We start from the raw sequence: 24,487 nt of genomic DNA, 5'->3' as shown, positions 1-24,487 counted from the left end.
TAAAGCTGATAATACTTATGTACTTTTACCTCAGTAGGATTTTTCATGCAGGAGTTTTACTTGTAATTGAGTATTTTTACATTGTTGTATTAGTACTTTTACTGAAGTATCTGAGTACTTCTTCCACCTCTGGAGGATAAATCTCCTACTTCCGGTTTAACTACAGTTAGCTTCACACAGTTGAGTTTATGTAACAGCCCCTCAGCTCAGCTACCGTGTTATGAAACTGAGCTCAGCTGGTATGTCACTTTTCTACTCTTAATTGGCGGTTTTATACTTTTTTAAAAATGTCAGAGCATTGTTTCATGTTTGTTCTCCATCTTTCTGTAATTACGTCATCGTTAGCACAGAGTGGCTAACAATAACTAAAGCTAACCCGGCTAACAGTAGCTAGCTCTGCTGCTCAGGTAGCAGAACAAAGTGTTCTTGCTTCAAAATCGTAACTTGACAGATTTGTTCATTGTATCTTGTAATCTGTAAACAAACCCAGCAGTTGCCACGTAGCTGGTGTAGAAGCTGATGAAAAAAGTCACGTCAGATTAATTTAGAAGTGTATAAAAAAGTAATTTGACTGCACACGCCCCCTGTAACACAGCTGCGTGGTGTTTAACTTAAATGTAACAAGTTGTGTTTATCACACAATAAAACAGGTCCAAGAAGTAGCTGGTTGTTTAAATATGTTTTTTAAATTCATTTTCGAAATATTTTACTCACCTCGTCCTCTGTTTTGGTCCGCAGTCAGGTCACGTGTTTCCAGATGAGGGGACAGCTGCTGACTCCATAATTTTCAATCAATGGAAACACACTGAAAGGTAAAAACATGTCTATTAGTGAGGTTAAAAGGTAAAACACTTCTTCCACCAACAGTGTGTTTCTTTATGACAAACTGTTTTTATTGTTTGCTTGTTTTTTAAGCACAATGGGGGTTGGCTAACATTATTTTCATCATCAATGAAATGCTTTGTCTTGCATTGTCTATAAAATGTAAAATGAAATGTAAAGAAAAAAAAGGATTTCACGTTTTCTCAGAGCCTGGGGCGTTTCTTCAGTTTGCTTGTTTTGTCTGACCAACAGCACAAAATAGGGCTGGACAACATATTGATATTATATCGATATTGTGATATGAGACTAGATATTGTCTTAGATTTTGGATATTGGAATACTTTGATATGGCATAAGTGTTGTCTTTTCCTTGTTTTAAAGGCTGCATTACAGTAAAGTGATGTCATTTTCTGAAGAAGCAACTTCTATACCAAATATTGTAATTTTCTCTTTGGCAATTTTTTTGCCCATATTATAAAATGAATAGACAAGTCTAGTAAATATCAAAATGACCAGACATTTTTACCACACCGTCTCCAGCATTTGTTTTTTGTCTCTATTTTTTCTCTTTTCTCTTTGTATAAAATAAACATCGGAATCAACCAAAAGTGTTCCGCAAGTAGATTTCTGAATTCAGAGTGCAGTCCCTATCATAGCACCAAATATTTCTATATAACCTTAAATATTCATGACCAAAATATGCAGAAATCAAAGTTAAAGTTCAGAAGAAAAAAAAAAAAAACTTTGATATTTGTTATTAAGACTTTAAAACACAAAAACCCTGGTTAGGTAACATAAGCAAACAGCCCCAAAACTGTCACCACATGTTGAATCAAATTTTTCTGATTGATGCTGAAGTATATGACATCACGTTTTTTTTGTTTTTTTTTTACAACTAAGCCCTGACCCTTTGCAACCCAAAAGAAGACAAAGCAGCAAATACAGAAATCTCTTATGCAAAATAACCAAGACTACAAGCTTGCCCTACGTGTTGTATTCATGTTGAACCAAATCATTCACAGTAAGAAGCTGAGAAAAAAAAGGTTTTTAGGGCCTTTTAAATGCTGCAACTGAGAGTGACGTGTCTGAAGTCTGCCTGTTTTAAATGTCTTTCTACTTCTCTTGTTATTGTCTGCTTGTACACCAGTTCTGTAGTTGACAGCTGCTCCTCTCTGCTCAGGTCCTCTGTGTTGAAGTTCAGGACATTTCCATCATGCAGTTGGAGGCTCAGCTGCGTCTCTGTCAGAGCTGTCTTTGGTGCTGCAAGAGTGGACTACGTCTGCTCTCCCAGAGCGCTGCATACAGGTCTGTTTTGTTTGTCAAGTCAAGTTTATTTATAGAGCACATTTCATACAGAAAGCAACAAAGTGTGCTTCAGGCCAAGAGTAATACATGTATAATGACATAAAATACAAGCATACATATCATTATACATGAAAGCAAGAAAAGATACGCTTGCATACATGGACACAAAGGTAATTAAAGTACATAATAATTCAGTTAAAACAGGAGCAGACAGTGTGTGTTGGATTTAACAAGTGCTCTGCTTTTCACAGGTCTGTGTGTCTGTTTTGAATTGTTTTGCTTTCTCACTTCAGAAAAGCTGTGAACTACTATGATCTCCTGGGAGTCAAAACTGATGCGACCTTGGAGGAAATAAAAAATGCATTTTTTGACAAATCTAAAAAGGTAAGAGTCCTCATCACTCCTCAGTGAGCTGTGTATTTAGAGAACATGTGTAGCCACATGAGGGCAGCCTTTCACAGCCTAGTTTCTATGTGTTTGCTGTTCCCACAGTCGGCTTTTTCACTGTTTTCATGTTGTGGTCACCAGTGTAAATAAGGATTTATATTTACCAAGTGGTTCTGGCACAATCAAAGGGTGCGATGACTCACCCGTTAGAGAGGAAGCATAGTTGAGTGCAAAGCATACAGAGGCGTACATTTAGTAGAAAATGAAAGAGTTTTTACATTTTACTTATGTATACATGTACAGATGAGCTCATGCCTGCACCAGAATATCTCTTGGTTGGTTGGTTCGGTGTGTGTGTGTGTATACTTAATCTTACTGATCCGCCCGTCGTGTGTCACTGCAGCTGCACCCAGACAGCGACCCGTCCAACCCGGGGCTGCACAGTCAGTTTGTGGAGCTGAACGAGGCCTATCGAGTGCTCAGCAAGGAGCCGAGCAGGAAGGAGTATGACTTGAAAATCAGACACCCCTACAGCGGGAGCCAGGCCTTCAGATCTACCTCCAGTCACACCAGCTACAGAGCCAGGTGAAGATACACACCTACACAATCTGTCACAGCTTGTGTTGTTAATTAGTGTTACGTAAGCTGACCGTCCTCCACACTCTCTAACACTGCTCGTGTGGGAAAAACTGATGCAGCAATAAATGCAACTTATAGTTTTAATTTAAAAAACGACTCATCTGTGGGCTAATGTTTGCGTTCTGTCACACTCTCATGGGAAATGCTCCTCTTGTGAAGACTGCACCCCTCTATTCATATTTGTATAAATGATTCCTGATGGAAGCGTGCATACTGTAGTTTCATTCTTCTGGTGTTGTTCAATGTTGTGCGTGAATCTAGAAACTGTGTCTGCCAAACTGTATTTGTGTCTGTGCGAAGCATCTCTCAGTCTTCAGCAGATTGTGGTTTTGGTGAAGCAATGGCAGAAAAATATTTTTCGTTTACTGTCAGCTGACAACTAAGTAGAAGTTTAACTAAAGTCAGGGACACACATCACGTTTGTTGAGCCCATTATGAGAATGATTTGTTTATGACGACTGATCAGACCAACGTTGACAGAGTCACATCCAGACACACACAACGCTCGTTTGTACCTTCAAATGCACCAATTTAACTGTACATAAGTTTGGTGAAACTCAGTCAATCTGGATTATTTTGAGCTGATTATTTGCTTTGGTATTGACTTAATTTCATTGGTGGTAGTTTGATTTAGAGATTACGATTTACGATTAATCGATTGACAGAAAATTAATTGCCATCTATTTTGCCAATCAATTAATTGTTTTGAGTAATTTTTAAAGACCAATGTCAAAATTCTCATGTGCCACTTTCTCAAATGTGAATATTTTCTGGTTTCTTTAGTCTTCTGTGAAACAATAATCAACATTTTTTCTGCATTTTCTGACATTTTATAGACCAAACAACTAATCAGTTAATCCAGAAAAGAATCGTTAGTTGCAGCTCTAGTTTGGTTGTCTGTTCTTATGAGGACATGAAGGTGGTTGTTTTGACAAATTAATTAATCAGCCAAATATTGAATGATGATGACGTCTTTGCGCAGTTGGAAGGCTTTATACATAGATTCATATGTTTCAGGAATCTCCAGTATTGTCATTCACAGAACATTTCATTAGATTTCTGTTTTCTCACTGTTGTTGGCCACTTTGTTTTCATTAAATGTCAAATCTGACAAAATAATCTCAATGAAAACAATGGGCAGCAACTGAATCGAAAGACAAACTCATAAAATCCTTCAACACCACACTCTCTATGATGTTATCTACTGATTAAAAACACCAACTGAACCAGACTGGAACAGATTTGCCTAAATCACATTTATAACTGGCTCAACAGTCGTGTTCTCTATCGAACGCCAATCTGTCAGGCTTCCCTCATGAAATGTGTCTGTTCACACTCTTTCTTCAACTGCTTCTCCACCAGTACAATGGCGCAGGACAACATTCGTTATTGGGAGCAGTTCCGTCACTCTCAAGCTCAGGAGATGACAGCAGAGGAGTGGCAGAAGAGGAGGAGGAGGAACTTCCGCCTGGTGGGCTACTGCATCATCACTATGTTTCTCAGTGTTGGAGCCCACATGGTCTTCTTCAGGTAAAAACACAGAACTTACTGTGTTTTTCGTTACTTTGTCACTTTAGTTAAGACTTTTTAAAAGGGAAACTATCGCAGGATAGTTGAGGGATAGTCTGAGTTAGTCATATCAAGTGGATATTTGCCATATTTACAGTCTTCATAGCCTCAAATTCCCTCTTTGTGTTTCCCTGTTGAGCTGCGGTGGAAGTATAGAAACAAAAAGAGGGACTTTGGCACTAAAAAGACTGTAATGTTGAAAGATATGTACTGGATTTGACTATTTTGGACGACTGAAGCTTCATATCAGCTTCAGATGAACTTTTAAATACGTTTTTGCACAGATGGGGGACTGTGGATTTTGGCCCCAACACTTACATTGTAAATGCATTATGAAGGGATCTTCTAATGGTCAGTATGACCAAGAGGGATGATTACAAGAAAAACATGTTTCAATGTTCGTTTTGGCACCTGACTGTTGTTTTAAGACAGACTTGAAAACATCTAAAGTCTAGTTATTAAAATATAGTTATTCAGATCTTCCCGCTGCAGCCCGTCACATTATTTCCTGAATTCACATTTTCCCTTTACTGCTTCTACTCTCACGTTTTCTTTGCTGCACGTTCAACCTCCAGATGAGCGAGGATTGTTTGAGGACATGTCTCTGTACCATGTGTCTTGGCACAACCTCGCGGCTTGTGGCCTCGTATTTGTTTTCACACACCGACTCGGTGGCACTTGTGTTTGTGGAGATTCACTGGGTTGTGATCTGAAGAGCTTGTTATCACAGCTGTACAAACTCATAAATAACAACTGAGCATACAGGACGCCTGCTGCGCTCCGAGTTTTTAGGTTAAGCAAAGTTATTCTGTTGAGATTGTCTTAACTCGAGCGTTTCTTCAACTATTACAGTAAACTGGAGGAAGTTCACAATAACTTCATGGACGAGAAAGATCGAGTCATCACAGAAATATACAATGAATCCAAAGAGAGAGCGAGGTTTGTGCAAAAACAGCTTTTCCCCCTGTTTGATATAATTTGGTTGGTAATAGTACATTTGTTTTGATTATGTGATAACTATTTGATTGGCTGTGTGATTCATAGGACTTAAAAGCATTTCTGTGCTATTTATCAGGATCAACGGCTTTAAGAGACAGACAGAAATCCTGCGGCAGAAACACGCGGAGTTTCTGGAGAAATACAAAATCAACAACGATGGAGAGAACAAGTAGGAGAGTCTCCAGCTGTGCTACGTGATGACCGAAATCGTCTGGGAATCAAGTTTGAGCTGCCAGCAGGAGGAATATGCAGCTGACTGGATGTGGTAGTAGTTTTTAGAGTTTTTAAAGTTTATTCTGACCTATTTACACATGTTGATACACCCTCGTTTTGCCCTCGCTAGTGACGCTGGGGAATGACATGGGTGTGACGTGGGAAGGTTTCTTTATTGTCACTCATGGTTTATTTCTAACCAAGCTGAGCTGTGTTAAACTGGACTTTAAAGGTTGCTCATAAAACATTTATACCGATGCTGCTGTTCAAAGGATCTAGATGCAGTTTGTACACAAACCTCTCCGCTGTTTGTTCAGAGGAGCCGTAATGAACACTGATAAACTGCCTTTAATGAAGTCAAAGTAACATGTTATCGTCCTCAGATCGACTTTGGTGTCGGTGGAACAAAGCAGGTGAGACTCAGACGTGTTGATCGAGTCATGATGAGGCGACTGTTGTAAAGCTGATATGTTTCTCGGTGCTAAAAGAAACTGATATTGATTAAAATCACATCTCCGGTAGCACACAAGAGGACGCTGTACTAAGAGTTTGATGGGACTCGTTCTGTAAAGGGGGCATTGAGGAGGATGCACATGCAAAGTCTACATTTTCAGCATGAATGTTTTTAGGGGTAAAATGGTTAAAACATGACACATCACTGGGTGTGTTCATCATTCCCAGCTGCCGAATTTTGGGATATCACTGGTCAGCTCCTCATTGTTCCCTCTATTGATCCTCTGTTACTGTAGAAATGATCAGATGGAGGCGCAACTCCATTTGTTAGAAATGGAATTTATGAATGATCAATATCATGACTTGAAAAAGGGTAACACAGTAGTAATTTATTTATAGTCAAACTGTAACTAATAATACAGAGACTGTGGAAATGTGCAAACTGAATGGAAAGATGATTACTGATAAAAAACATCTTCACTGTTCATTTCAACAAGTTCAAGTACCAACATTTACCATTTTGCCTCTCAGTTTTTAGATATTACAGATTGTTGTTTTTTCTGTTTTTGATTGCCTTATCTTCTCCCTGTTGGGACGTCAGTGAGAAATTATTAAAAGATCAACTTTGTCTCGTCAATCATTACTCCCTGCGTGCTTTGCTTCTCATTCACAGTTGGGTTTGTAAGACAGAGCAGAGTACAGAGATTTCAAAATGATGACTTCCTCGCTTATATTTTTTTCTTTTTTACTACTAAAGATAATGAAGAAGATCTCGGAGGGGAAAAAATAAGAACTACCAGAAGTTAATCAACTGTTTCAGGGCTTAGTTTCTGCTGTGACTTTGGTCTCCTGTGATTCAAAGAATTATAAAGACTTGTAATGAACAACCATACAGAAGACTCAGTATTGCTGTAATTGGACAGACTTGTTTGCATATTAACATTCACATGAAAGTTATGTTTATAAAATCACCACCAGTTATGCAAAGACTGCTGGTTTGTTTTTGTTAATATTTAAAAAAAAAAAAAACAACCCAGAATACTTACACTCACTTATGCAAGATCCCGTAACTACTGTGTGAATTATGTTTTAGGAAAAGATTTTGACTTCTCATCTGTCTTGTGCTGAGACGTCAGCGGGAGATAACATATCCCCGCATAGCATACAGACACCCTCACCCTCATGTGGCGTGTGAGTGGCCTGTCATAACCCAAACACCATAATGACTGAGACTCTGTTGTCAGCATGGCGACACACACACACACACACACACACACACATACACACACACACACTGATGGAAGAAAAGGCTTATGGGAAAGGGAGCTACCACACATGTAAACCAGATATGAAGACAGCTTAGTTTAGACAGAGGTGAAAGTGTCAAATCATCCGCTGAAATAATGAGCTGTGTATGAAACGTTCATTAACCTTGATTTGTTATTTGGAAAACTATTGATAGTGTTTGGAGTATTAATAAATCTTTCCGAGCAGGGCTCCCAAATACTAAACTACCTTGTTTGATGTGATTCTGTCCTGCAATAAATACCATTGAGTTCATTTGTTTATTGTGTAAGTTAGGAGTAAAGAAAATGTCTCTTTTAATCAGGCTGTTACAACACAATGTGAATTTTATTTCCTATCAAGGCCACAGCCAAGATTTCAGACATTTAAGAGCGTGAGTCACAAGATCATCATCAAAGTTTCTCATTTATTTGGGTTTTTCATGTTTTTCATTTCTCAGTTTACAGGTCCATTATTTCCTAATAATCTCCTGGAAAGAACTGTGTAATTCGGTGCTAATTATAGAGCACACAGAGGACATTTGGAGGTGTTTGAGCATGAAAAGCACGGGTGTAAACAATGAAGTTAATCATGGCTGAAATCAGTTTATCTGCCTCAGTTTGAGGTTCTTGGTTTTGTTCGTGCTGACTCACCGTCACGCTGTCGTGACACCTGAATACAGCAGAGTCATTGTTGATATTATTAGTAACACCTTTGCTTTTACTGCTATGACAAGTCAAGATTTCTGCTGTGAAAAAGCCTGTTTAGACTAAAATTCAGCTATTGTGGTTAGAGGTTAGTCAGTAGCTGTGTTGAGTATATAAGCTGATTCCCAGAGGAACTTATTTGAAATAATTGCTCAGTTTAACTAGATATTCATTCATCATCAAGAAGCTTTATTCTCCATATACATACATAGATTGAATTACATTGACAAAGTTCATGTTTTCAGCTGACATGCAGTGTCCTGACTACACAAGCCGAGCCTTGGAGTTAATTGATTGAAATCTAATTACATTGTCCTTTCCTGGAAACTTATTTGTTATAGTAACATTCATTAGGAAATTATTATAAATTATTGTAACGATTGAAGAATAAACTGTCAGCAAACATAAAGAAATACATTTTTGGTGAAGAAATGGTTACTGAAACCTTTTTGTAAGCCGAGTAGTCCAATTAAAATGTATTCAGTGCAGAAATACAGGGATCAGCATGTAAAACATTCACTGTGTCCTCCCGGTTAATTAAAAAAACAAACACAAATTCCCAGATAAAATACCGAGGACATGACCTCAGTGTCCTCAGTGTCAGCTACAGCCTTGTTCCCCACTTGCAAAGAGGCCCCCTAAACCCCCAGTTTGGGACCAGCAGAGACGCAGCACCTGTATCCAGTGTCTGTCCCGTTTGGAAAAAGTTGGCAGCGCAATGGTTACGCTGCGTGCGTCTCAAGGGCAAAGGAAATGAGGAAACCGATCACAACAACAAATGAAGACTCCTACCTCTCCAGACCTCTTTCCTCTGTCTGCGGACTGGCTCTGCTGGCTCTGCTGTAGCCGCACTACACGGCAGAGGATTTTATTCTAGCTTCATGTATAAGAGGATAAAAAACGGAAAGATGCGCCTGGAGGGAAAACGTCACGTTTTCAGTGGGAGCGACAGTGTGGAGAGACTGTGACCGAGCCGGGCAGCGGAATATGCGGCACTGTCCCTCTGCACGTCGGGCCAAAGCGTCGGATCTTTACCGGAGAAACGTCCTGTAGCTGGATGATGTGATTTTTTTTTTCACCCGCACACAGGATTTTATAATCGCACCACGTTTCAGCGGGAGTCTGGATGATCCTCCAGTCACACCACCCCCGGACCCCCCTGACCGGTTTCATGGGATCAGGACCAGCATACTGACGGTACCCTGAAAATAAATGTAAGGAGGCATCACTCAAAGTTGACACAAGTGTCACCAAAATATCTGGATTCTGGGGTCACGGTTGGATATTTAATGATGACTCAAGAGTGGCACATTTACAGTTAAATTATACTGCAAGCAGATAAAAAAAAAAGCTCCAGACAACAATCCAGTGTCTCACTGATAAAGATATTATAACAAACTATCAGTAGAGTTTAGGTTTAGTCTGCAATAGCTCAGATTATCATATAATCTTAAATGCAACAAGATAAAAGTTGTTCCTGCAGCACTGAAGATGCCACCCTGGGTGTCCTTTCAAGGAAGGGAGACTGGAGAATGAAAGCGGGATTTCTGCGTCTTTGATCGAGCACAGAGGCGACAGACAGACAGACAGACACCTTCTTTTGTTTTTTTTTCTTTGCTTTTTTTTTTTTTGGATTGGTCCAAAAATATTTTTTGCGTGCCCCTTGGACTCCTGCACAATGGGGATTATGCTTCAAGTTATTCTAGGAATGTTTCAATTCCTGCTGCTCACCAGAATACCGACGTCCCACGCCAAGGTATGTATGGACCATTGACCTCAAAAGACTGCATGTCTGAAGTGGTCAGCCTGCCATCAGCCATGAGGCCTGTTAGCTTTTTACCAGCTTATAATGGTGACCACTTGATTGGCATTTAAAAGAAAAAAACAGCCTTAATGTATGGATTTTGTCTGTGGGGAACATTGTGGAAGTTATCCTGTAGGTCAATGACACCTGTCACTTCAGGTCCAGTGACAGACAAACTATAATATAATTAACTATATTAGTCCTGTAGCATGTTTGGCACTGTCTGTGGCGCTTAGTAATTGTTTTATAGTGACATTTATGGTGTTTAATGTCTCCTTTCACTGTGAATTTGGTTCCACTTTCAAGTTTATAAGCTGTAATTAATCACTTCATTAATGTTTGATCAATATTTTAGGCTGGCTAATACTTTATATATATGAGATAAGCCATTCATAAGAACGGTGAAGTTGCCAGATTGTACAAAAACCTCCTCCAGCATGACACTTGCTTTGCCTTTTTATCTATCTAGCTGTTTAATTGATCAGGAAAACCCCAATAATGGACTGATTAAACCACTTATCCTCCTGAAAAGAGCTGCAGGACATCTGAAGCAGAAATACATTCATGAGCAACATTAATATGAAAGAAATAGTTGGGAATTTTTGTGGGGAAATATGTTTTCTTACTGAGATCTTGGCCAGATGAGAAGATTGATACCACTTCAGTTGGCTTAATTTAGCATAAATACTGGAAACAAGGGGGAGAGTAGCTAGTAGTACCTCTGAAGCTCAGTTATCAACATGTTTAATCTCGTTTGTTTAATCTGTACAAAAAAACAAAGAGTAAAAACAATATTTTTTTTGGCTAGGACCAGTAACTTCCTGAAGTCCACACTGGTTGCCTGGCAACTGGTCGAAATAGCCTGGCACATAAACCTCCATACAATGGCAAATTGTCAGTTTTAGACATAGTTTTTTTTTTGCACAAATTAAACAAACAAGATATATTAATTAGTGAGTTTTAAAGGTGCCACTGTTCATATTTTGTTGCCATTTGTTTGCTGTTTCCAGTTTTTGAGCTAAGCTAAGCTAATTTGGCAGTTATTAGCTTCATATTTAACGGACAGATATGAGGATGGTGTCAATTTTCTCTTCCAACTCTCAGCAAGAAAGCAAATAAGCATATTTTCCAATGTCAAACTATTCCTGTAAGTTATTAATATCAACCACCAGTCCAGTCCAAGTAGACTAAAAAGACAAAGCAAGTGACATGTTGGACGAGGATTTTTCCACAACCTGGGAACCCGAAAGTTGTTCTAATCAATGCTTTATAACCAATATATAAAGAATTAGTAATAAAACCATTAATTACAGCTTATACATGATGCCTCTTTAGACACTGGCTCCAGTTATTCTTTCTAATTCTTGTTATTTTGTTTTGTTTCATTTAAAAAGACGCTAATTATAATTAAGATTCATTAAAAATGTTCAGTGGTTGTTGTGACATGTTCCTCTAATGTGACATATGGTCTCACACACATATATACAGAGACCTGCATGTGTTGGTGTTTTATTTATGTCTGGAGACTTCTATCAGGAACAAGCAGTGCTCTGAGGCGGTGTGGGATCCAGCTCTGACTTTGAGCTGCTGTATACTGTATGTTTTAGTGATTCATCATCCTAGACGCTACATGGCACACAGCAGCGTGCGCTGAAAAAGCTTCTTCACCTGCTGCTCACAGCCACCGTCTCACACCCGGGACTCTCTGCTTTCATGCTGTCTGCTTCTCTGACAGCTAATTTAGAAAAGGGGTCATCATTTTCCTGCGGTATAGCGATGACGCTGGGTGTGGGAGAGATGGTATATAGCTGCAGGGTTGGATATTTCTCCCTATCTCTGTCTCACACACACACATACACATACACACACACACACACACACATACACATACACACACACACACACACACACATACACACACACACACACTTGGCTGTACACACAGTGTGCTCTGGGAGCAGCTTGACGTGTTAGACAGTAGACAGACAGCAGTACCATTGCAGATGGCACCGGGCTGGCACTCAGGTGTGTGTGTGTGTGTGTGTGTGTGTGTGTGTGTGTGTGTGTGTGTGTGTGTGTGTGCCAGCTCCTGGCAGATGTAGCTGCCAAAAGGAGGTAATCTCAGCTCCGTCTCAAAGGCTCATACAGAAACAACACACACAACATCCTACTCGTCACAAAATGGCCTCAATCGTAGCTTAACTCAGAATCAATGTGGGCCAAACCAGTGTGTGTGTGTGTGTGTGTGTGTGTGTGTGTGTGTGTGTGTGTGTGTTGAAGGGGGTGGAGCAGTTAAAGGGGGGCAACTGGACAAAGTCTACATTCCCTTACAAGTGGCCTTGGTCTTCACACACACACATATAAACGCAATAACGACTCTGTGTGTGTGTGTGTGTGTGTGTGTGTGTGTGTGTGTGTGTGTGTGTGTTATATAAAGTTATAAAATGCAGTCTCTCTGTGTGTGTTTTTCCCTCCCAGAGCTGACTATAGGAAATCAAATGTGTGTGAAAAGTAAGATGAACTGATATACAAACAAACTAAAAGAGGAAAAAAACACATTGAACTGAAACAGCTGTCAGAACAAAACCTTTATGCCACACAAGCTGCAGTATTTGGTTTTCTTTGGGTCACTTTATAAAATAGTCGTCCGTGTCTCACTGATTGAACTGTAACAGTTTGTTGGTGAGAAATCCAGTGGCAGAAACTCTCACTATCTCCCACCGCAGAGCTACTGAAAGTGTTTCAAGCACCATAATCAGCTAATAGACTTGAGGGCAAAGGTAGCAGGTACACAAACCCAGCGGCTCCCTTCCACAGACAGAATCATAGAGTTGAAAAAAAGGGTTGTTTTGAGTAAAGATAATTTCAATACGATGGACTCCATCCATGCAGAAACTATTTCATGACAGAGCCTAAAATGAGGCCTCTTCCTTCCATCTTTTGTTCTTCTGATTTATCGTCATAAATTACTGAGCTTTGCGTATTCAGAGAAAAAGGAAATGTGTGAAATAATCCTCTGTAATCTAACATTTCTATCTATCTAATAACAGTTGGTATGAGTCAACTTTTGAAACAATGTCAAACAGGAGGTTGCTGCTAATTGCTCAATAATATTAGTCATTGAGCAATACATGATATAATGATGGTGTTATTTGGTGATTAATGACAGCAGATATATGTGATCTTATTTGTACTGACTTTATGACTTAAAGAGGCTATAAATGACATTTTAGTGTTGAGAGAATTATCACCTGACTCTGTAGCTTCCCTCAGCTTTATTGAGCTTTATAGCGAATTTCAGCTCATTGTTTAGCTGTCCGGCTGGAATTTTTCTGTTTTGGTTCATTCTCAGCGCTCTCATAATGTTATTTTCGGCCACAGCAGGCAACTGTTTTGAGAGAAAAACCTCTAAAAACCCACTGTAAACTACCTGCTCATCACCAAACCGCAAACAGACACAGTTAGCTGTAGACTAGCTGGTGAATATAGAGCATTTAACAACTAAAGAGCTAGATATTTCCCTCAAGAGTTGGTAGAGATTAAAAAAACAGAGCTAAAAGAAAGTGAAATGATAATGTTGCTCCATACCTGCTGGATCTGTAAAGAAGCAACAAGTCCACCATATCAACTTAAAATATATCAGTGTTCACAAATTGTTTCCGCTGCCCCCAAGTGGCCAAAAAATCAGTTAATGAAGGTTTAAATAAATATCACACATCTTGAAACTAAGTGGCAACCTCTGGGGCTGGAAAGTGAAGCCAACGTGTTAAGTACCCAAAAGTGCAGTTCCTTGAATGGACACTTGAGGCTGGCTCCAAAAGCGAGTCAATCCCTATAGACGCTGAACTTTACAGCTGAAATAAACAGGTTTACAGCCTGGTGCAAAAAACAGTTTTGGTTTCTATAGCTAATTTCCCCGTTCATGACAACTGTACAGGGGGTGATTTGTTTTTATATATAACTCACTCGTTTAAATTTTATCAAGGCTTAAAGTTATGCCTAATTAAGGGCGTGGTCGCTTTGAGTGACAGGTGCTACCACAGTGACAATGTTGGTTAGGTAACGTAACCATGGCGTAACCCCAGATTCACAGTATCGGCGTAGCCATCGCTATTTCACTGTGTTTTCAGTTCATGAAAGTTAAATGTAACATTTTGGTGGCCTAAAAAAGTCTTGTTCAGCCTTCAGTTGCACTAAAAGACCCTCTAAGGAGTCGGATTTTCCATTTTTTTCCAATAAATACTTTTTTTTTTTTAAAGCAAAGCATTAGCTTTATCACAGTTAACCATGGATTGTAAATGCACTGTGCTAATCAAGCTAGCAGCTAGCATTACGGTCAGCTCCTGCCGCTTGTCCAAATATGGTCACTTCTGGTTCCAAAAATCCAAGATGGCGACAGTCAAAATGCAAAGTCGAGGCTTCAAAACAGGAGTCCACAAACCAATGGGTGACGTCATGGTGGCCATGTTCATTATTTTTTACAGTCTATGCGTGAAACTGACATTCTTCAGCATGTGAAGTCAGTCTGGGAAAATCTTTTAGGGTAAATTATGGTACTATTGGCATCATGTGTTCATGGATTTTACTCACTTTATAACACATTTTCTCACAAAATTTTACTTTAACTTGATTTAATCTAATTTTTTGTCATTGAATATAATTAATCAATCTCAGTTTGTTGTGTTCTGGTTGATATTTGATCATGTACATACATTTTTTTCAGAATATTTGGTGGAAAGCAAATTTAGCTAATTCAAAACTTTTAGTTTGGGTATATATGTTGACATATTGCATAAATTGATAGTATAAATCATGTAAATCAGCTTCCAACACATTGAGGTTATATTAGGATATATATATTAGTATATCAGGATATTTTAAGTATTGGAAACTATTGTTTTTCTATGATGATGACTCACTGGAAGTCATCATTTACTCTCCTACTAACCAGTCGCTGTATCACTGGTTTTGCTTCAGTTTCACTCTCTTTTATTTCAAATTTTAACTAACTTGTATGACCTGTAAGTGCTCTGCTAAATAAATCTAATAGGTCAACTCAACCAAGAAACCCTGAACTTAACTTCACATTAACTTTTTTATTACTTTTATTTCTCCCTCCAGCTTGCTCACTGGCGACCGGCCGATTCCCCCAAATCCAGAGAAGCTCGAGAAGGTATGCTCCCTGTTTCTACACAGACTCTTACAGCACTTCACGGAGCTGAAAGAGAAAAATTAAAACATGCAGTTTGTCTTTGTCTCTCCATCAGTGCGGCGGTGGTTGGAGGTGTACTCGCGGAGCGGCTGTGAGCCTCGGGACACTCTGGTGGAGGTTTGGCGGGAATTGCCGGGGGAGACACACCACCTCTTCGTCCCATCCTGCGTGTCGGTGAGGAGATGTGGCGGCTGCTGTGCCGACGAGGCCATGGAGTGTGTTCCCTTGCTCACGCACACACTCACCATGGAGGTACACACACAACTTCACTGTAAAAAATAGACGATTAATGTTGAAAACAGTGAAAGGATGTTTGCAGTTAAACACGATTGTTTTCTGATTTGTGTGCAGCTGATGAGGACCTCCTTCATGAGACACGAGCTCGTTGAACTGCCCTTCATCGAGCACAGCCAGTGTGAGTGCAGGTAATAAAAACACACTCTTAATGTCTCTGCACAAAGGAACAGAAGCACGGTGTACCTGTTGTTCGTTCACCTTTATACTAACACGATCTGTTTTATCTGTGTGCAGATTAAAAGAACAATTCCAGCTGACGCCAACTACAAGGTAACACCCCCTCCTGTCCTTTCTCTCTTCCCTTCAGGGTTTTAATATACCTGCTGTTGTTTGTGTGTGTTTAATTGGGTGTTAAGTTGTGAAATCTTGTGCGCCATACCTCTAATGACTTTATAAAACCCTGTCTAGCAACACATGTTCAATTTCTGCCCTAATGATGCACTCATTATTCTGCTGATGGTGTTATTGAGGAGGAGGAGGAGGTCGTCAGATGAGTGAAATCCAAGTCGCCCTTAAAAGATTCAGTTGTAGTACAAAGAGGTCACAGTTATGAGCTACTTGTTCTTATAGTCATGAACGGAGGCCAGCATGCATTAATTGATTTCAAACTATCTGTCATGTGGATTGCTTCCACCATTTTTATTACTCTTCTGGAAAAGTGAAAAAGTCCAACATCTGACCTTTACAAAATACAAACAGCATCACCAATTTAATGTCAGCATGTCAGTGTTTGCTTTGGAGCTTAAACTGAAATTCAATAGTCACTCTCACTGTTTATCTGGAGTGTTTATACCAACAAAATCAGCCAACTAGATATGGTTTGCACTCAAATTGAAATATTGTCTTTTGGGGTTCAAAGTAACCTTTTTGAACTTGGTGAGACTACTTTTCACGTTGCGTGGGAGCAAGTTTACTTCTAGTGGGACATTGATTATAGTTGAACCCATAAATATGAGGCTTTTCTGCAGACGACTGCAATTTGCCGTCACTGTAATAGGCCATCAACAGAGATTTCAAAAACAATCACTTTTTGTAACATATACTACCACAAGTGCATTATCACACAACAATCATTAAACTTTTTAGCCTGTATTAGATAGTTGAGTTTGAAAACATGAAGAGAACATCGTGGTTACGCCCTGGGAAAAAATGAAAAGTGGCAAATGTGACAAATTACCTATCTATTTAGTTTGAAGTTTCCACTCCTCAGACTTTAGGTCAATATACACATACTAGGAGTAAAGAAACCTTTTTGTCTGGAGGAAACAGCCCTGATGTCCAGTTTTGTTGAGTGTGAGCTTGGACTGACAGCTGTGAACTGTGAAACAGAAACTCCTGTTGGATGTTTGTCGGAGTGCCTCATACATGATTGCATCTTTAATGTTTATGTCCCCCTGCTTCCTGTTAGGATGTGGACATAAATAAAGGATTCCAATGTATACGTGTGTATGTGTGTGTACGTCTTTTGTTTTTCACCTCAGCCAGGGTTTATATGTGTGTGTGTTTTGCTAAATATGTACTTATGCAAGTGTACATTCTCTAATATAAATGTGTGTGAATATTTGTTTCTGTGTGTGTGTGTGTGTGTGTGTGTGTGTCCCTCTCAGTGAGTTAGCATCTGTGTGACTCTCTCCCAGCATCCCCTGGGACAGCCCGCATCCTGTTGTCACCATAGTGATGATTTTATCTCCCCTGCCATGTGCTCTCTCACAGACTGACGAAGCAGAGTCACGCATCCATGATAGTAAATTAGAGCTCCAAAGACAACAACAGCAGCAGCACAGTCTGTTAATAATGTCAGAGCTAAGCTGGTAAACACTGTCCACATAATTTGATATAGTTTAATATAGTTTACAGAAGATTAGATCAGACAGAGAGAGGGAAACAAACCAGTAAAAACAAAAAACAGATCTACAGGCAGATGCACTTTGCTGTTGAGGGCACCAGTGTTCAATAAGGTAAAACTGTTTTTTCTCGTAAAGGCTAGATGTTAAAAAGAAGGATAGTGATCAGAAAATTGTGGACAGAGCTTGTTTAACTGCAGGCAAAATGGACATGACCCAAAAAAGTGCAGCCATAAAGTCTACTAAAGTCTACAGATGTCATTGTGTTGCCCCCTTCGTTGATTTTCGTTTTGTCAGGACATTTAATAAGATAATAATCCATGTTTATTTGAGCCTTCAAGTCAGTGATTCATCCTACAACTGAAATAGAAATTGCAGCCTTAAAAATATACATATTGGTATCAAAACCATTAAATGATTCTCAAATAGTGAATCTTTTTGTCAACTTCTGTCTCTGATACTGCAAATTAAATTTCATTCTGTTGAGTCGCTACAACAGAACACATGTTACAATATGATACATTAAAAATAATGCAAAGTTTTGGTAAAGATGTGAAATAAAACACAGATAACAAACATCATAAGTTACTTTAAGAATATACATTTTCTCTATTATGGTGATGTAAGAAGTTACAGACAAAAATGTGAAGCATGTCAAGCTTACTGGAAAGTCACTAAATCATGACTCTGAGCTTCCTGTTTTTGAAAAGGAGATCTAGCTCAGATTTCAAAGGCCTAAATGTTTGTTTTGGGGCAAATTTAAAAGCTATGCATTTCATAAAAATTTAATTTTTACTTAAAATAGAGGACTAGGTCTGGATATTGTGTTTTTTTTACAATACTTGTGCAGATATGACATCTGATTTTTGGTACTAATACCAAAACAATACATTTTTTGGAACCTTACTCAGAGGAATAAGAACATGTGTTTCCAACAAAAACATTTTTTTTTCACAAAACAAGCCAAACTTCTCAATTATTGTGTAAACAAGAGCAGCTGCCTAAGAAATTCGTCTGAAACTGGCGAAATTAAGATTAAAATCAGAAGCTGCCTAATCAAGTAAAGAAAAATACAAAACATAGCAAGTATTCAATCAGGACATAGAGCATAGGGTTCATTTAAGGATGTGTTACATTCACGCAGTAGATGCACGGAGAAGTTTTTAGTTTGGTGTTTGTTGTTTCATACAAATTGAAAAATTTAAATTCAATCAGGTGTCAAAACTAAACATTTTTTTTAATTCTCAGGCCCCATCTGAAGCCAGCAAGAAAAAACAAGAAAAAGTTGAGGGGAATGTCCAGACAGATGACGACTGAAACCATCAGAGCTGAGTATGTTGAACACTCACTACATACCTCACATTTTTTAACTCAATAGGCTAGTCAGAGACTTTTTACTCATAAAGCTTCGGATAAATTTTCCACTTATAGTAAATATTAGTTAGTATTTTCCAGATAATGTCGCTCTGAGTGAGAATGTTTGGATTAGAAAAAAAAAAACTAGGTTATCTGGTCTTCATTATTCCTGAAGGACAATTTGTTTTACAGCCACATTATTCAAGGTCTCTCACACGTGCACACACACACACACACACACACACGTACAGGATACACACTCACTCATGGAAGTCGCCTTTGTTTATACTGAACACATAAGATAAGTAAGCTACATAATCACATTAATACAGCATACAAGTGTTGCTTAACATGAACTGTCATCAGTAATGTGATATAATCCACAACTCAGGCTGTGAACAAGGTAATTCAGAAGCTTTCAAGGACAGTAAGAACATTTTGAAACTACTAACCTGTTAAACTGTGATCTGAGAGAAACAGGTGGAGCTTCAAACACGAGTTGAGATAATCATGATTCCCATGATTCTGAAGAATAAAAGGAGTTAACGCTCTTCCCCCTCCACTTTGCTGTCAGTCATGTCCGGCCCTGGGGGCCAGAGGTGGCTGGGTTTTGGTGTGATGTCCCTCAGCACCCATCCATCACTCAGAACAAGCTTTATTCAGACTCTGGCAGGGGTGAAATCTGTATAATTTGCTTCCAAATGCCACCTTCTCTGTCCATGCCAGCGGCAGGCGTGGTCACCAGGATCCGAACAAAGATGGCCCCTCTCTGCCTCATTAAGTAACTTCATTAAAGCCGCCAGCTTCCCGGGAAGACTGAGGCAGAACCAGCTCCAGTTAATGGACCAACTCACGCAGGCAACTTTCTCAGACTCAGAGGGAAAGTACCGAGAATCTGGAGGAGAGACTGAAGGCCTCATAGGAAACTAGCAGACTAGCCATGGCAACCGACAGAGAGCCCAATCGACAGAAAGAGCAGAAAGTCTGTCAGCAGCAAAGGAAACAGATCCCACATTAGTCACCCTCACTTCAGTCTCCCACACTCTCCACTGTGTGGGTTTGTTACAGACTGTGGATGTTTAAACAAGGCTCTAGTGACAGCAATATGAGTCTGTTGTTCAGTGCATCACCCCTTTATGTCGACAACTGTTAGATGGACTGCCATGAAATTAGCTGCAGACATTCATGGTCCCCATAGGATGAATCCTGCTGACTTTGATGATTCGCTGACGTTTCCTCTAGCACCACCATGAGGTTGACATTTGTAATTTTGAATAAAATGTCTCAACCGTCAGTGTGGTTGCGAAAAAAAATTTGGTACAAACATTCATGTTCCCTTCAGGAACTTTGATGTTCCCTTTACTTTTCCATTAGCACCACCATCAATAGTCATCAACACATAATCAATGAATTAGTAAATTCTGGAGATAACCAAATCATTCTTATACCCTTTTCCCATCCAGGACCCCTGCCCCTCCAACCACTACTCCCTCGCCCTCTCCTTCTCCATCCTTTCTTCCCACCAGCTCCTCTCCCTTTCTCTCTCCCCCTCCCTCTCCCTCTCCCCCTCCCTCTCCTTCTCTTTCTCCCTCTCCCTCTCCCTCTCCGGGGCCTCGTTGTAAACCCTGCAGAGGGAGGAAGTGGGCACTGGACGCGACATCGTGCCAGTGCCACTGTACCATCACTGCTGAGAGCTGCAGCCGGAAAAACCGGAGGCTCAACCCCCATCGCTGCAGGTTAGTCCACACGCAAACACACAAAAAAAGAAGTTTCAGAGCTGAATGGTAAATGCACATGCCACATAACCGCAACATCCCTGGTTCAAGGGTTCAAGGGTTCCCTGGTTCAGGGACTTCTGTTGCATGTCATACCCATCTCTCTTTCCCCTTGTTTCCTGTCTGCCTCTTCACTGTCCAATAAAGAAAAAAAATGCCAAAAAAAATTCTTTAAAAAAAAGTAAAGTCAAGAAATTTTTTAAGCTGTTTTTATTTTTTGGTTTTTGAACATACCAATATCGAACAAAAACATAACAATACAAATATAGGGGGAAGATTCAAGACAGATAGTCTGTCCAAAAAATATGAGACATTTAAAAAAATAGACATTTTAAAAAACTGAGCTCCAAACAGTGGATACTGTAGGATTTAGCAACTTAGGTACATTTTTGTGAGTTTAACTTAAGAAAAATGCAATCCTTACGCTACATCAGTGCTGAGTACAAATTTAAACTCTATGTACTCCTTTCAGAGCATCTCCCCATTGCTTTGTTATAGCCAAAATACACTTACATAGATACACCCCTGTTTTAAATAATCAAATGAAGGATTCTGCAGTTTAGACAGTTTATCAGTTACTTGAAGTTTTGGTGCAGTGAGACTGCGTAACTCAGGTGGTACAGCAGGTTGACCATGTATGTTGATTTGGACTGTTTGGAAGTGTCCGGTGTTATTCCACTTAATCAACAGACCACCATTGTGCAGCTGTGATGCACAAACCAGCGACCGGGTCCATTATGATTTCAGTATTTTCTTAGTACACGGATGGAAGAGAACTTTTTATGTCATTATTGCACTTCAGAGAATTAACAGTAGAAACAAGACTCATGTCATGTGCATTTGAAGGTTGGAGAGTCAGTCCTGTATCCGAACAATTTCAAGCTGTAACCTTCCTCTCTTTGTGCTTCCAGGTGTGATGCCATGAGGACTTGATGTGTCCACCAGCTTCCCTTTCGTCTCCTTCTCTCCACCAAATCCCTGCTGATTCATCACCCACTCTAAGCATCAGTGCCATGAAGAATACAGACGCTTGGACATCCAGTACCTCAAACGGAAGGAAATATTAGCAGACGCACACGCATGAACCTGTAGTAGCGCTCTAGTTAAGCAACAAGTGCAGTATTACATCCTTAATATACTGTAGATCTACGTGTACGTGTGTGTGCAGTCAAACATCTCACCACCTCCTTGCTTCTGTGGCAAAGCTTCTGTCAGTCCACATGTAAATGCGTCTATAGACATGTAGAGTCACAAAACACATCCCATGAGTGGCACGATGAAGGTGGCAGCATAATGGCGACTTAGAGAGACTAGGAGGAGAGGGATATTTAAAAAAATCTTTCCTGGTAGACACAAACCTGTCCTACTGTGGTTCAGTGGTTGGACTCTTTTGATCTGCAGTTGAACTTCAATACAAGAAAACAGTGTAAACACAAATAATTACACCATGCAAGAACAACGAGGACGAGGTTTTACGCAGGTGTCCGACATGTTGATGCTACAGTGGAATTTGTGATTTGTTGTTCGCAGGGAAAGTGCACATGGAGACGGATTCCTGGTTCAAGTCAAGGCCAATGTTTGCACGGAGGATTAGAAAAACAACTGCAAACAGAGTATAGGTGGACACATACACACTCAGACATACCAGAAGGACACAAGACGTGCACATGAACTGGCACCCCTGTGTGCATGGACCTATAGTCGAGCTGAATGCTGGGATGGAGTGTATCTGTGTGGTCCCCCCGCTGAAAGACCCAGATGGGTTATCCCTGCAGCCGTTCTCTCTCATTCAAAGCATACGACCACGGGCTGGCTCTCCAAGCCGCTTTCCGGCATTTGTTTAATTTGGTCCTTTTGTCTCCATCTTTCCTCGGCTCCTCGATTGAAAGCAGCCGCTTTGCCTCTCTTTGCCTCTCTTTTAGGCAGTGAGGAGAATGACAATAATGAGGCCTGGCGGCAGTCCACTGCTTCACACACAAACATTCACACTTACACCAAGAACACAGACGACACACACAATCTCACCCACCCTGTCCTGCAGCAAGCACACACACACACACACACATGCATATCTACACACAAGCACACATGCAATGTGAAATGAATGCAGGTAGCCATAAGCTTTTCTTCGTGCCACACCAAGTGTGCAAATATGTCAGTTGTTTATATTTGCAATTTACTGCAAAGTCTTCATTGAATATTGTATTATATGCCTCTGTTTTATATTTTATTATAATTCTGTCAAGTTGATTGAGAAGATATTCTATATTGCAGAATGTGTCTTTGTTTTGTTTTTGTTCATCTTTAATCCGTCTGCATAAAGAGTCACACTGGGTGGCCAACTATGTACACACTCAGCATCTAAACTGATACCCAAATGTATTGAATTTAAACAGAGACAGCTCACACATGGCCACGAATGGGAGACTATATACATTATAATGTGTAATTCAAACAATCACCGGGGCAGTCTTGTCTGTGGCACAAAGAAACCAAGCAAATAACTGTTCCCAGTGCAGTGAAAAGAAAACATGGTTGTTTTTGTTGCATGTTAGAGCCACGATGGAAAGAGTATTATTCATTTGGAACATAACTTGTTTATATTCTGACTGAATCTCACGGTTTAACTCCATGTTAGTTCATGACTGCTTGGCTGCCGGGTGGGAACGGGGATTTGAACTGTGACTGTGGCCGAAAGGATGAGGCCTTGAACAGCTTGTCAAAGCCAGAGCTGTGTTGACGTGAAGACCTAGAGGACACATAATGGCAGGTCAGGGAGTTGAAACCTATTTTTGAGACCTTTTCAGAGCGTGTGTCCTGTGCTAAATTTTACTGAGAACATTTACAGTGACGTCTTTGCTCTGTGGTAATCAGTAGCTATGAGACTCCATGATTCATGTCCGTGCTCTCCCCCAGGATTCATGTCCTCCTGCTGATTGAATAATAGTCACCCAGAAACAGCGTGCAGACCAGAGTCCGAATGGCTGTTTTGCAGCCTTGAGCAAAAGAACTTCAAGTGATTGTGATAAGCTCTGTATTTATACTCTCCTGAGGTGAGATTATTTTTTCCACGCTCAAGTTTATTGTCCAGTGTTTGTTATTACTGTCAATCAATGCTTCAATCACTACCTCTATATGATAACATATTAATGACCAAGTATTAGAGCATTGTTGTTACTTTCCCTGTGTTATTTCAGACCTCGCTAAGATAATTATGTTTTTATTTACATTTAGCAATAAGCGCAGTCTCTGGTGTAGCGATGTGGAGCTGCAGCAGATCTGTAGTGATTATCACCGGTTAGAGGAGCTTATAGGAGTTTTCGGAGTGCGTTTTAGCAATCTGAAGGGAAACATTTTTCCTATGAGGAGAGCTGAACTGGTCCTCTGAGTACAGACCAGACACTGTGTGATAATGTGGAGCAGGAGATGGTTTCCCAAAACCTTTGTAGCTGCAAACTAATTGTGACAATTCTTGGCTTTAAAGAAATTGTTCAACATTTTGGGAAATATGCTTGTTCACTTTATTGCTGAGAATTACAGTCTGTATGGTAAATATCAAGCTGCAGACAGCAGCTAGTTAGCTTAGCTTAGCTTAGCTTAGCTGAGCTTAGCTGAGCTGAGCTGAGCTTAGCTTAGCTTAGCTTAGTACCTCTAAAGCTCATTAATTAACATGTTAAATCTATTAAAAAACAAACAAACAAAACAAACAGAAAAAACAGAACTGCAAAAACAAAAATTTGCCAATTTTAGGGGGTTATGTGCTGGACTATTTCTTGTCAGTTGCAACCAGTGGAGACTCCAGGAGGTTACTGTGCTTGGCA

At 39.9% G+C, this 24,487-nt stretch overlaps 2 protein-coding genes across 2 annotated transcripts; both read left to right on the top strand.

Moving 5' to 3' along the window:
• Nucleotides 1-143: 143 nt before the first annotated feature.
• On the top strand, nt 144-7,030 carry dnajc4 (DnaJ (Hsp40) homolog, subfamily C, member 4). Its single transcript, XM_042418660.1, has 8 exons — nt 144-239; nt 739-812; nt 2,003-2,127; nt 2,421-2,511; nt 2,918-3,099; nt 4,516-4,683; nt 5,575-5,661; nt 5,798-7,030. Exons 3-8 carry the CDS (start codon nt 2,036-2,038, stop codon nt 5,892-5,894), a joined length of 717 nt encoding a protein of 238 aa, XP_042274594.1. The 5' UTR covers nt 144-239; nt 739-812; nt 2,003-2,035; the 3' UTR covers nt 5,895-7,030.
• A 1,810-nt stretch (nt 7,031-8,840) lies between these two features.
• On the top strand, nt 8,841-24,267 carry vegfba (vascular endothelial growth factor Ba). Its single transcript, XM_042419783.1, has 8 exons — nt 8,841-10,134; nt 15,304-15,355; nt 15,450-15,646; nt 15,746-15,819; nt 15,926-15,961; nt 18,784-18,867; nt 20,355-20,627; nt 21,578-24,267. The coding sequence occupies exons 1-8, from the start codon at nt 10,057-10,059 to the stop codon at nt 21,597-21,599; spliced, it is 816 nt and encodes a 271-aa protein (XP_042275717.1). The 5' UTR covers nt 8,841-10,056; the 3' UTR covers nt 21,600-24,267.
• Nucleotides 24,268-24,487: the final 220 nt, after the last annotated feature.

The sequence above is a fragment of the Thunnus maccoyii genome, chromosome 8, assembly GCF_910596095.1.
Source record: "Thunnus maccoyii chromosome 8, fThuMac1.1, whole genome shotgun sequence".
Classification (NCBI taxonomy): domain Eukaryota; kingdom Metazoa; phylum Chordata; class Actinopteri; order Scombriformes; family Scombridae; genus Thunnus; species Thunnus maccoyii.
This window is presented reverse-complemented; position numbering and strand designations above follow the sequence as displayed.